This window comes from Pyrgilauda ruficollis, unplaced genomic scaffold (genome assembly GCF_017590135.1).
Source record: "Pyrgilauda ruficollis isolate IOZ18807 unplaced genomic scaffold, ASM1759013v1 scaffold3, whole genome shotgun sequence".
Lineage (NCBI taxonomy): Eukaryota > Metazoa > Chordata > Aves > Passeriformes > Passeridae > Pyrgilauda > Pyrgilauda ruficollis.
Genome location: NW_024524377.1, coordinates 8,526,800 through 8,540,021, shown reverse-complemented (window position 1 = coordinate 8,540,021; position 13,222 = coordinate 8,526,800). Strand labels below are relative to the sequence as shown.

Genomic DNA, 13,222 nt, shown 5'->3' with positions numbered 1-13,222 from the left:
AACATTTACACCACGCTGCCATAAGGGGTGGGCTCCTGCGTAATACAAAGGAGGCAGCCATATGGTTGCCACACATGAGAAATTGTCAAGTTGTCATTTAAATGTTAAACTGGGTTTTATGGAGACAGCATAGTGGCTGCTTTGGGAGCTTGATGAGCAACACAAGGCTGGTAGAGGGCCTCTGCAGGTGTGAAGTTATGACAGCAATAGATAGAAGTCCAAAGTGTAAGCCCCTGTTAAATTAGTTACTCTCAGAGAACATTTCTGGATGTAATTAACATTGCATTAATTGCTGGGAATTATCTAGTTCCAATTTTGAGCCTCTTTCAGCTTCACTTGCAGTTTCCCAAAGCAGGCCTGTCTGTTTACACAGTGCATTTGTCCTGATGTTATTTTGCTGATTCAATCCTTCTGTGAACACTTGTGCCTGGGAGAGTGAACAACAAACATCAGACTACGTGTTATTTCTGTGACCTTCTGAATATCTGATCTGAACACTGCAAACCAATCTCTGCTCCAGAAAGATCTGTGGTGGGAACGGACGTAGAAAACAGTTGTAATGGCATAAAATAGTGCTGGAGCTCTCTTTAGGGACAATTTTTTGTCTTCTTGTAAAGAAGATAAATTTGGAGCACTTTCAGAGCTTCTGTGATCTTTTTCTTCAGTTTAAAAATGACTAACTCTAAATTTATTTCCAACACAGCATTGCTCAGTGAATGGTGTATTATTGCTACTAAACCAGAGCATAGGAAATACCCACATGTTTAATTTTAAGTGAATTAAAGAACTCTTTGAGGAGTCCCATTTCTGCAGAGCTCACTGCTGGAGAAGATTTAGTGGGCTGTGCTGTGCCTTGCAGACAAGGCTGCAGACCACTGCAGTGGGCCAGGAGCACTGTGCCCCACGGCCCTGAGCAGCTTATGCCATTCCTGCCTGAGAAAAGAAATTACTGCAACCTTTAAACAAGGAGCAAGCCACAAGCTCAGGCATGTGCAGCTCAACCTCCTCTCTACCCCTCCTCTTGCCCAGCTGCTCTGAGTCCAGAAGAATAAATGTATGAGAGATTATCCTCATTTGGTAAGCAGATGCTGAGCCCTCAGTGCTCTGAGCAATGAGGCTGTGATGGGTTTTTACCTCCCTGTCCCAATGTGTTGAGACAAGAGGGCAGCCCAGCCTTGTGCAGTGAGTGTGTGCTATGCCTTGGTAGGCAATACTTCCTACTCAGTGATATTTGCTTTCCACAGGCTGATAAACGTGCTGAACTGAATTTCCTAAGACGGAGGTAAATTATAAGAGAAATAACTTTGGGAAAACAGAAATCCTTACATGCCAGTGAGGAGGTTTTAATCTGCACTAGAAATGGGTGAAAACAATAAGCACCATGCATCACTTGAGCATGAATTATTTAAGGATTTTTCTCTTCCCCTTGGAGTTCTGAATTTTCAAGGAAAAAACAAAGAAAAGTAGGCTGGAATAGAGGAGGGGAGCAGATGGGAGCAAAGGGATGAAAGGGTACTCACTGTGGCATGATTATGATTTGAACAAAGCAGATGAAGAGGAAGACTAGGGAGGCACAAGCCACATAGGCTCCAAACCTGTCATCCACCTGCTTGGAGTACTGCAAAAAAACACAGTTATTCTGTTAGTGGGAAATTTGGCTGGTTGCCTTCTCGCCACAAAAAATTTCTTACTTGGCTTTTGTCTAGGTCCTTGGAAAGCAGTGCAGGTAGGAAACAACATTCCCAACACCCCTTCCCGCCCCAAGCAATCTGTAAGGGCTTGAACAGGCCCAAAGGCCAGGGAAGAAACCTACAGAGCTGGGTGAAGAGAGGATTCACCAGCTGCCCCTTGCACGAGAGGAATAGAAATGGATTATCTGGTGCCAAGATTCTAGGTCGCTGTCGTCAGACCTAAACTTCCTGCATGGGAAGTTTCCTCCTGGAGGGAAAAATGCAGCTAATGAGAAAACCTTGCATTTTGTGCAGGTGACTTGACTCGCTCTAGTGGCAGTGCAAGGCTGCTGTGGCTTTCACACAGTCACTCCTTCCAACTTCTTGTCAACGTATCGGCCACGTGGGAGCTGCACCCGATTCCCAAGCTTTATTTAGCTTGAAGCTCAGTTCTCAGCACAGTCCATATCAGTGTTTGAACCACAAAATAAAAGGTGCTCTGAACAGGTGAACCGCTAATTTCCCTGGCAGTTTTCAGCTGTAAAATTGAAGAGGAGGAGTGGGGGGAAATTACATGCTCGAGCTTTTATCCAGTCCCACACTGATTCATTGAACAGCTGTAAACCCTGAAAAGCTCTGCTTTTGTAATAGGTAGTCATTCTTGTCAAGGAAAGACTGTTTCTAACTAAAATTATAACATAATTCGTGCAAACTTTTTTTGAAGTGTTTTCCATGGAATAATGAGCTTAACCTAAAGACCACTCAAGCATCCTAAGGATATGTACTTGAATAAAAAATGAAAGAAAAAAGGGATTACTTTCTTTGTGCTATTAAACCTCCCATTTCTTATGGTACCTTTAATAATGTCATCCAGGTACCTCTAGACTTAGAAATCGGACTTGGAAATTTAACTTTGCAGCCATCTAGAGCTGATGATAGCTGATAGTCTCTACTATATAGCCAGGGAAATGATCTTTGCCTGACAGGAATATCTGAAACCAGATCAGGAGGAAATCAACTGCTCACGAGCTTTAGGTCTGTTACTCCCCCTTTCTCATATTTATGGGATAGAGAACTATTTCTTGCTTAAAATGGGTTCCCAAAAATATTCAGAGTACAGATTGCATCCCAATGAGCTCTAATAGTACCTGGGGCTCTTTGGGGACAAAGGGCAGGGAAAAGTCCCTCCAGAAGAGTTTCAGAGCTTAGGTAGGCTGAAGTGGGTTTCTCGAGTGATTTGAAGGAGATAAGGGGTGACTGCAATCTCAGTTTGGAGTCTCAAAGTCAGAGAAACAATCTGGTTTATTCTGGATTCCCTTTACTGCTTATCACTGCACATTCATGTATGTCTGATAGAAATGGCTTTCCTGGCCAGTGTTCCCTACAGATGACTGTGATTTTTTCAGGACAAGTTATATTAAGGTTTCCATGAAGAAGCATGGATTCTTTAAAATCACAACCCCACCTCCAGCACCCAAAGCACAGCTTAAACCCTAGATATAACATCCTGACCTTCTGCAGGAGAATTAAAACTCCTAACAAGGCTGCCTGACGCACTGCAATGGTTTTTGGACAGCGTTACCTTTTTCTCCAAGTCAGGCTCCCTGAATGTTAAGAGGAATTTGCGCACGTGCTCCGAGCGCAACCGATCGATGCTTCTGGCGTCGATGGCCCGGCCCAGGAACTCATCCACTTCATCCTCTGGGTTCATACTCTCCTGGGTGCTCCTGAGGATGCCATGAAAAGGGAGCATAAGAGCACAAGATAATTTCTGCCTCTGCATTGTGTGTTACTGCAGTGCACAATGAGCTGGAGGTTAATGGCATTTTGCTTCATTGGGAAAGGGAGCAGAGAGGGGAGTGGTATCAGCTCTAGAGCTCACTGCCAGTCCTGAGTCATTACTACAAGGCTTCTATTTATTTGTCCAGTTTCTATACTACCTCTGTTTCCTTGCACTCAGGTCTCATTTCCATCCCTCATTATCTAAAACCACTGTGCAGCCTCCTTCCCCTTGTCCTCTGACTTATCCTGCACTGCTGTACTGTTGTAGCTGTTAGTGCCTGCACTGAAAAAAATGATTTATGCCTCCAGTCATATTTTTTGCTTTCTAATAACAATTTCTGTAACTATTACTATGAAAATTTCCAACCTTTAACAATTCTCCCTTTTTGAGAAATAATTGTTTACAGAACAAATACGTTCTGTAAACATGTTTGGGGAAAAAAATATGGTCTGAATCCCCCTAACACAATTACTTATGAGTCTAAAGCATAAAACAGTAAAAAAAATCTGTTTACAAGATATTTACTTAAGGAAAGGTTGCAAAAGAAAAAGGCAACAGAAGAAAAAAAAAACAGAAATTAGGTTCTGCTTTCTAAATATGTGGAACAAGTTTATAATCTTTTGTGTCACTGTTTTTCTGAATCTCTGCTATCGCTAGAGAAAAATGAAGCTGATTTTCAAAAACTGTTGAGAAAAAATAACACTGTAAACTTAATTGTCCTGAGGTGTTTTGCACCGAGGAGCGGGAAACCTGAAGCACCTCCCCTAGTTATATAGTTATATATAACTATCTATCTATATGGTATAGATATCTATCTATAGATCTAGATTCTAGTTATTTTTAAAATCTAGCAGTATTTTAATGACTTGATGCTGTCACTTTAATGGCCTGCCCTCAAACGAGCTATAGGCAGAAATTAAAAGCTAATCCTGAAGTGCTGTTTTTCTGCTTTGCTTGCATGATTGCCCAGGTTATCCCCAGGGTTTGCCAAGTTATCCACTGAAATATGCCCCTCCCTTGCACGGGGGTATATTCCAGCAGATAACTATTTCTGTGTCAAACCCCACGGTGGCACAGCTGGGCTCCTGCTGTGTGCCCCTCAGCTTAGGCACTCTGGAGGGAAAATCCTGGGGGCTGACAAGCACGATGAAAAACTACTCTGCTTTATTTCCCTGGTTTCATTTGCACTGCGCCAGAGCACACAATGCACTCTGTGTTGCAGCCAGCAGGCTCCCACAGGTAAGGCTGTGCTGGAAAGCAGCTCACAAACCAGGATGTGACTCTGTTTTAGAAGTTAAAGGTCTCTTTCCAAAAGGAAGGCTCTTTCAAAGCTTTCTGCAAAACTGGGTCAGATTTTAAGAAGCTCTCTGTACCTCAACTCTTCTGTGCATCTCTTGGCAAGAGAAAAATAAATCAAGTCTATCTGTTCATTTCCATTCTACCACTCCTTGACCCAGCTAGCAAGCTGAATGTATCTGCACCTCAGCTGGGTCATGACAGCACACCAGTGGCATCTATTCAGTGGCCATACTGCAGTTACAAGCCTAGTTTGCCTGAAGGCCTAATCTCTATTTGAGCCAACCTTAGTATTTCAGAGGGGTCGGGGAAAAGAGGTGGTTTGTTTTTTTTTTTTTTTTTGTTTTTTTTTTGGCTCTAGAAGTTATTTAGTTCCTAGAAATTCATATAATCATCTTTGAAAATAAAAGTGTTTTTTTTCCCTACAAGGTCAGGACATTCAATTTACTTCCTCGGAGGAAGTACATCTGCTTGAGCATTCAAGGGGATGCTGCTTCTTCTCATTCAGTCCTTGCAACGTCTTCTGGGCTCATAAAAGGAGCAAGGAAATCATTAGGCTTTGTATTTACAGAATGCCTTCCAAGGTCCTGTGAGTTATGTACACACTGGGGCCATTGACATTTCCCCACTCCGCAGCACGCAGACGCGATGCGCTCTCCGCTGGAGCCCGCTCAGGAGGCAGCTCAGCATCTGGGCATAGAGCAGTCAAATTTCAAGTTCCAGGCTGAAAACGCCACTCAGGAGGATGCAAAGAGAAGAACCTGCCTGCTTGGTGTCTACCTCAGCTGCCTGCAGGTCTGTAATAGGTTGTTTTACTGCTCAGGGTGTTTCTAATACTACAGTAACCTCCAAGGTTGCAGGCTGCGTGGAATTACCCCTGCTGGTTTTAAATTGCCTTGCTGGGACATTGGCAGTGGGCAGCCACCCTCACACAGGCTGCAGGGAAGCTCACTCACCTCGCACAGACTGATCTGTTCAGGTGACTTTCACAGCCCATTGTACCCAAACTCAATTACAGTACAGCAAGTCCGGGTACATTTGCATAAATGTAATTTTAAATTGGCATACTAAAGTACCTGGTTCTAAGGAGTGCCCTGGAGGCAGTGCCTGTAAGTCAGAGTTGAGGTACTGCCACAGATTAATGAAATTCATATGTCAAAATGCCTTCTGATATATTGATAGTATGGTTGTTGGAGGGGGGGAAATGAGGATTTCAGGCTGCCATGGCACTTCCAAAAACACCTCCTAAAAGCAGTGCTGAGATTTCTTCAAATGCAGCCAACAAAAAATTGTGTCAAGGGACAGGAACAGCACAAACAAGAGCTTGTAGCAACTTTTTCACTCCGCCTGCAAATGTGAACACTACCAATTAACCCAGAGATGCTGGCTTCAGAGTGGTCCAAAAATGTGCAGCTGATTTAATTACTTTCTGCCAATGCAGAGTGTGGCCACTGCCAAAACTACATGTATGCCATAATTTTAAATGCTTCATGCTTAGGTTGAGTAACTAAACCTGCAGTCATGCAGTAAGGTTTGGTCCTGTTTTCAGGGATGTGTGCTGCCCACGTCTTCCTTTGCTGCCAGAAGAAGGTATTGACCCTCAGTATTTCTGCACATGAAGGAACTGCCTTAGTACTTGACATGGTTTAGGCATCTAATTTTAACCATTCTCACCATCAACATACTCTGCTAGAGATTTATTTTTGCCAAATCATTGTACTTGAGGTAAACAGATTTCTGGATAAAGAGAATCAGAGGAAAGCAGTAGCTTCTTTTGGTACTGAACTGAAATGCAAAAATCCTGAAATCTATGATATAGATTCTAATAAGCTGGCATCACAATAAGCTGAGTGAGACAGCTCAGCTATTGGCTGTAACAGCCCAAGGAGCCTTGCAAACTATAGCATGGAGAACAGATATTATCGTCCTTGGAGCAACAGAGGAGATGCTGCTCCTCAGCTGTTGGGTGACTCTGCTGTAGACCAGCATTGAGGCAGCTGATTTTTGTGTTTTCTTGCAGAAACTATGTGGAAAAATACTATTTCATGAGGGATACTGAAAATTTCTGTATTCCTATGGATTATTTTGTTGTAATCTGTTAACTCTTTTCTGCCCAAAGCATATCTAACATCCGTGGACTTTCCCAGCATCCATGGATACAACAGGAAACAGTGAACAGGAAACAGTGGAACCAGAGAAACATCCCAGGGTGCACAGAGCTAAATGTCACAAAAATCCAGTTTGCAGGGAAGGGCAAGGGAAGGAGAGAATGACTCTTAATATTGCCATGTTCAAGCTTATCACTTTCCTTTTCCATTTAGGGAGCTGCTCTCAGTGCTCAACCACCATAATGTGAATTCTCCCACAGCTGGATGCCTAGAGCTCACAGAAGCATTTACCTGTCCCAGCTCACAGAAATCCACTCAGCCTGAGAAACACGACAAAGAGCAACAGCAACATATTTTAGGCATCAGTCTCCTCTAGTGTTGCCTGACTCACTCTAAGCAAGCTTATAATTAATGCCATTCAGCAGGACTGAACATGAAGTTATTCTAAACACCTTCAGTACAGAAAGTGCTTTGGTTGTGTCCAGTTGTAGAAATTAAAAAGTAAATGTGTTTGGGTTTTTTCCCTCCAAAGGCAATTTTTCAAAACACCACTCTCATTAAATTGTTTTAACAATTTCTCTAAAGTTCTATAGGGAAAAAGTGAAAATGCTGCTAAAATTTGGCTATATTTTAGACCATGAAACTTTGAATTTACTTTTTCAAACAAGCCATCATTTCTGAGTTTATTTTTATAGGTAGAAATAGGTAATATGCAATAATGAGTAATATAAAATATATACAAATAAACTCAGAAACGATACAGGCATTTCAATACATACATAAACCTTTCTTATTGGAGACGTCCAACACTTATATATACTTTAGAGGAAGATTTTGTCTTGGGTTATTTTCAAAGAGCAGAGATTATTTGGGGCAAGGGGAAGTGCAGCAAAAACATTTTAATTATAAAAGCAAGTTAGAACCACCAAACAAATAAATGTTTTGAGGGCAGTGGCTGTTCTGAATGCACATCAGTCAATCCTGTGCCTTCAGCTGTCCCTCCAGGACAAAGCTCTGGGGAGCCCAAGCATTATTTTTGGCTTCTGGGCATCACTTCTTGTCCTTTTTTAATATGAGAAAAAAAAATCCCAAACGTGTAAACATAACAGTGTATGACAGAAGTAAATTTGCTTACTTGTCCTTGGGGTCCTCGAAACCCTGAAAGAAAGGAAAAGGGCACAAGGGTGAGCAAACAGGCTGACCTTGAGAACACAAAGCATCCCGGGAACGGCATTTCACAGGGGACTCCTCAGGGCTCTCATTTGTTAGGTGTGGATGGACAGCTTTCCCCACCCACAGCAATATTTTGTGCAGCCCTGCCAGCGGGCAGACAGAGCAGCTTTGGAAAAACACACTCCTCAGATATAAATTCATGGAAGTGCAGATAAAGGAAATGTTTCAGCTGACTGCTGGCACACTTTATTTCAGGTGTCTTCTGTTTGCAGTCACCATTACAAATGATACAATGGGAATTGTACTGATATTGTAACTGAGGATGTATTTTACTTGAAACAAAACTCAGAAGGATAACAAAAATCAACCCCTGTATTCAACAAGGCTGCATCTCTTTGTGTCAGGGCTCAGCTAAGGGCAATGGATGCATTTTGGTTTTCATCTCTCCCAAGGGTCTCCCTGCTCCTCCCCTCATCACAAGCACACACAGAACACGTTTTCTTGAATAAGATTTCAGGAATTATTTATAATATTTGCAACAGCCCAAATAGTCGCAATTCTTTCAGGACCATCTGAATTAAGTATTTATGAGTCATCTGTAGTTCTAATGGCTAGAAGGCCTTAGACAAAATTTTACATGGAGGCATAAGTTCATGTGCTTAGCATTAACATACCTAACAGACCAAATTACATCAAAATTGCCATTTTGCATGGGCTGAAACAAAATGTGCCCTCTGACATCTTGGCTTAAATTTAACTGTAGTCAAGAAAAGTTGTATATTTGACAAGTAGGGTCAAATACTCAGGCACAGAGTTTGTACCCTGTGTTCCAAAACATAAAACAAATGTAGCTGGGAGATATGAAGAATTGCTTTTGTTTTTCTCCCAGAGACCTCAGGCCAAAACTGCTCAGGGCACGTGAGGATATTCCAGCTGCTGGACCTGCAGCAGCAACCATTCTGGGGGCAACACACTGAAATCCATCCTGACTGTGGAAAATCAAACATCTTTGAGCAAAAGTCTTCCCACAGGGGCCTTGTCCAAAACCATCAGAAACAACAACATTGACCAGATACTAAATGAGAACAGATTTTGCCCTTGCAGTGAGTTAGCAATGTGGCCACATGGCAGAAGGAAAGCCAACACACCAGCTTTGCCAGAGGGGAAAAGTGAGGTCTGTCACTCAGGTCAGCAGCCAGGACTCTGATTCACTGAGAGAGCAATTCCCATTTTTACATACTCTGTTCCAGACTAAAACCACACTCCCAAACAGAAACTGCCACTCCAACTTAACCCATCAGACATTCAGATCAAGGAAGTCTTTCAGTCCCATGTCACAACCACCAGCAGATTCAGTGGGAAGAAGGAAATAATAATGTTGATTCAAAGTTAGCATGTCCAGATATTCAAGCCAAAAAAAAAAAAAAAGTACTTTCTGATTTCATGTTAAAGAGTTATCATTTAACTTTTTGTTGTGTGGTTTTTTCCTTCTTCTTTTGCCCGATTATTTTACAGTTGTCAGAAATATCTGATTGATTTATTTATTTATCCTCTAAGTAATCCTACAACACAGTGCCAAAACTGAAAGCTCACTGATTAATCATGGAGACAAACTGCTCACTAATTTGTCTGGTGTCATAGTCAGTTAGGCTGGGAAAAAAAAAAGAAAAAAAGTCAACTGAACATGAATAGCTACCAGCCAAGAAATAAGCAGAGGGAAGGAATGAGAAAACAGCCAGTACTTTATTAGATAGCTATCAAGGTCACATTTTCAAGCTTAGCCAGTTGGGAACTGGATGACTGACTGCAGTGGGAGAGTCCCCTAAAATGGTCTGATTTTCACAACCCGCTGTGTAACCCTCCATCCCACTGAATTCCTCAAACTAAACACAGATCTCACACTCCTGCATTTGAGATGTACAAGTCTGAGGACACAGCCTGACCAGGTCAGGTTACTAGAACACCTCAGCAAGCGCATTCTCAAAAAATTCCCCAATATTTCAAGTGTGGAATAATATTTAACTGGCCATTTATATGGTGAACACTTAATCCACATGTAGTTTGATTCTGCCCTGCTTCTCTCCCTCAGCAAAACTGTTACAAGGAAAGTTTCTAAAATAAAAGAGAAATAAATTTTAATTTAAAAGACTAAATTGTGCTTGAAATTCTGGAAATTATTCTTGCTGGTAACTCAAATTAAATTGGTGCTTCAAAACTAAAGACCAAAAAAAAAAACATATTTCAAGTAAAACAGAAAAGAAAAAGACTATCACATTTTCTTTCCTGGATCTTCAGTTAACAAGGCTAAATATTTAAGAGTGACTTGAACTTTAATTAGAGAGAATCAGCTTAAAATTAAATGTTGTAGGAACCTGTTTAAGTTAAGCAAATTAAATGATTCACTTCAAACGCTCCCATTTCATACTAAAGATTCTTCAAGCAGAATTGCCAAAAATGGAATTGTTATGGAGAAAGGCCTGTGGGATTATTTTGGAAAAAAAAATCCTTATACACATTTATTATCCTGGTCATTTATTACAGGATATCTTTCTTATTTGCACTGGAAGGCTCTGCCAGCATATAGAGCAAATATACCTCTAGGACCTGGCTGTGACCAGAGATTTTCCTCCCTCTCCACTAAAGCATCCATGTTTCAATCGCTCACCAAGAAGCCTTTCAGGCAGAGGAGGTGATGAGGAGCTCAGGGTCATGCTGCCCACCCTGGTTTGGGTTGGGAGGGAAATTTCCCCCTGGGTTTTGGTTAATGTGCTTTCACCTCCTTCACTCCTGTGGGCATGCTCGGTTCATTGAAAAATCTGCACTTCAGATTATTTCCTTCCCCTTGCACAAGGCTTGAGCACTAATGACAAAATTGGCCTTTTTTTCTTCTCCACTGCTGGCAAATAGTTTAGTATCCTCAAGAGTCAGATGTTTTGCTCCAGTTAAAGCCCCTGGATCAGAGTAAGGCTGCTCCCATCAATTGCAATGGTCTGTGTTATACACAGGATAAACACACAACCAAGCCTGCAGGAATAGGGTTAGATGGATTTTTCTTCATCCCTACTCATAATCTGGTAGCCAAACTTCCAAACTCTACAGAAATACAAGGGGCTAAAGGCACTGTCCAGCACCTCATGTCATCCACTGGAGGCTGGACAGCTGGGCTGGGGCTGGGCTCAGCCTGTTTGGGTGCAGCTGCACAGATACGTCAAAATTGGCATTTCTGTACAAACATATGCAGAAATCTGAACCCCCCAGGAAAAAAAGAAGCTAATAAAAATGAGGAGCCTGTCATTTAGGAGGGGGAGTGCAAAGGGATAGAAAGAGAAACAACCAATTCCTGCAGTTAAGAATATAAATCCCCTCTTGACTGCTCATGGATTTGTACCCAGCAGGCTGAAACAATACCAGTGGTTTTCTAGGGAGCTATGAAGAAAAGGCTGGGAATTGTCAGCAGGGATTAAAATGACAAAAGTGATGATGGCTACAAGAATTGGACAGATAGGAGTTTGCAGGAGTTCAAGAATAGCTCCATAATCATGATGAAAAAGATGCCCTTGTTCAGGCCAAAATTCCTTTTCTCTAGAAGGGACCGTAAGTCATGACATAGGTCTTGCCACAGTACAGTACTTATGCACTGCTGCATATAGAACCTCATGCAAATTTTATTCAGTCTCATTTTAAATATCCCTGATACTGGTGTTTTTCTCATTCCTCCAGGAAGCTGTATTTTTCTGCCATCAGATTGCAAAAAGCAAAGGTAATAGCATTTAATAATTGCTCTGAGAGTAAGACAGTCCTCTCTTTGACTTCATGAACAACCCAAACTTAGCTGAATCAACTCCCTTAAAGGCTCTGCTCTTTTGTCTTTTCTACAGGAGATTATTAAAAAAGACTTATTGTTTTATGGCAGGTCAGGTGACTCAGAATCTACACTGACATCCTCAGTGGGAGTAGATGTGCAGGAGGAAGAAAGCAGGGAATGTTATATTACTGCATCTGTCCCTATGGCCCCTAAGGCTTACTACTTTATGGGGGATATTTTATGAATATCTATTGTGCTAAAAGCTCATATGACTGCCATCTCTCTGCTTGACTTCTAAATTAACTAAGCCCTTTTCTTTGAAGATTAAAACTGATTCCTTAAATAGAATGACAAAGTGTTTGTCAAAGACATGACAAGCTGATTGCTACACCATTACACTTCAAATCAAGAGTGATTAGAAATAATAATTCTAACTTTGAGAACACTGGCTGCAATTATTAACATATTGTAAATATGCAAAGAAAAGTGGAGTAGATTTTATGTGCTTTTAACTTTTCATTTAACTCCAAAAATAAAGCAGTAGAGGGGCTGATGAGCTTCATGACCTTCTTAATGGCAATGTGTGTGGGAAGCATAAATTCCACCCTTAAAAACTTCATTCTCAACTCCAGCAAAGATCTTAAGAGCAAAAATTACAAAGAAACTAGTTTTTCTTGTCCTGTTTTCATCCCCAGAACAAAGTCAAAATAGAACTTACATGATGTTAAAGCAGAAATCAAAATAACTTTGGACTTAGGGACAAAATGAGCTTTGTAAGAGTTAAGGCCAACTTGCAGAGGTGCTTCCCAGAGACAGTGACCATGGAAAACAGAAAGGGAAAGTGACAGGCTGAGAGCAGATGTTGTTAAAAACAAACCTGTTTTGGCTCTACCACAAAACTAATTATTCACATCTATTTTCAGCACTGTTGTACCTTCTGCTTTGTCCCTGTGGTCAAAAAGACAAGGCTATGAAGATAGATGCTGTCAGGTGTAAATGCAGAAGCAAAACCGAAGGACTTCAAAGCACTCAAGCCAAAAATAACACAATTTCTGTTTCCAGAGTCCAGAAAGAATAAAGCCTGATAGGAAGGATATTTAACAAGCATCTAAGTGCAGAACAACAGACTGGCAGAAAACCAGTTTATGAAGCAGATTAAATGATGAGTGTGTCTGCTATAGCTGGAACACAGACTAATGAGGTCTGAAAAGGAAAGCTGAAGTGCTCCTTTTCTGCAGCCCACCCCACTTGATAAAAAGACTTTCATTCCCTGGCACTGGTCACAGATGGTGAAACCCTCTGCTTTCTGCAACTCAAAATGATTCTGTAGACAGTCCTCAGCTGGCAGACTATATTTGGCCAATGCCATGAATTTATCTGGGCCATG

At 41.5% G+C, this 13,222-nt stretch overlaps 1 protein-coding gene across 2 annotated transcripts in view; it reads right to left on the bottom strand.

Annotated features, from left to right (window-relative positions):
* ADCY5 (adenylate cyclase 5) overlaps positions 1–13,222 on the bottom strand; it is a 204,803-nt gene that overhangs the window by 22,919 nt on the left and 168,662 nt on the right. For both annotated transcript variants that reach the window (XM_041473286.1, XM_041473287.1), the window contains 3 exons: positions 7,993–8,015; positions 3,253–3,397; positions 1,521–1,618 (listed from right to left, as the gene is read on the bottom strand). In XM_041473286.1, coding sequence (XP_041329220.1) covers positions 1,521–1,618; positions 3,253–3,397; positions 7,993–8,015 — 266 coding nt within the window. The remainder of the gene's footprint in view (positions 1–1,520; positions 1,619–3,252; positions 3,398–7,992; positions 8,016–13,222) is intronic.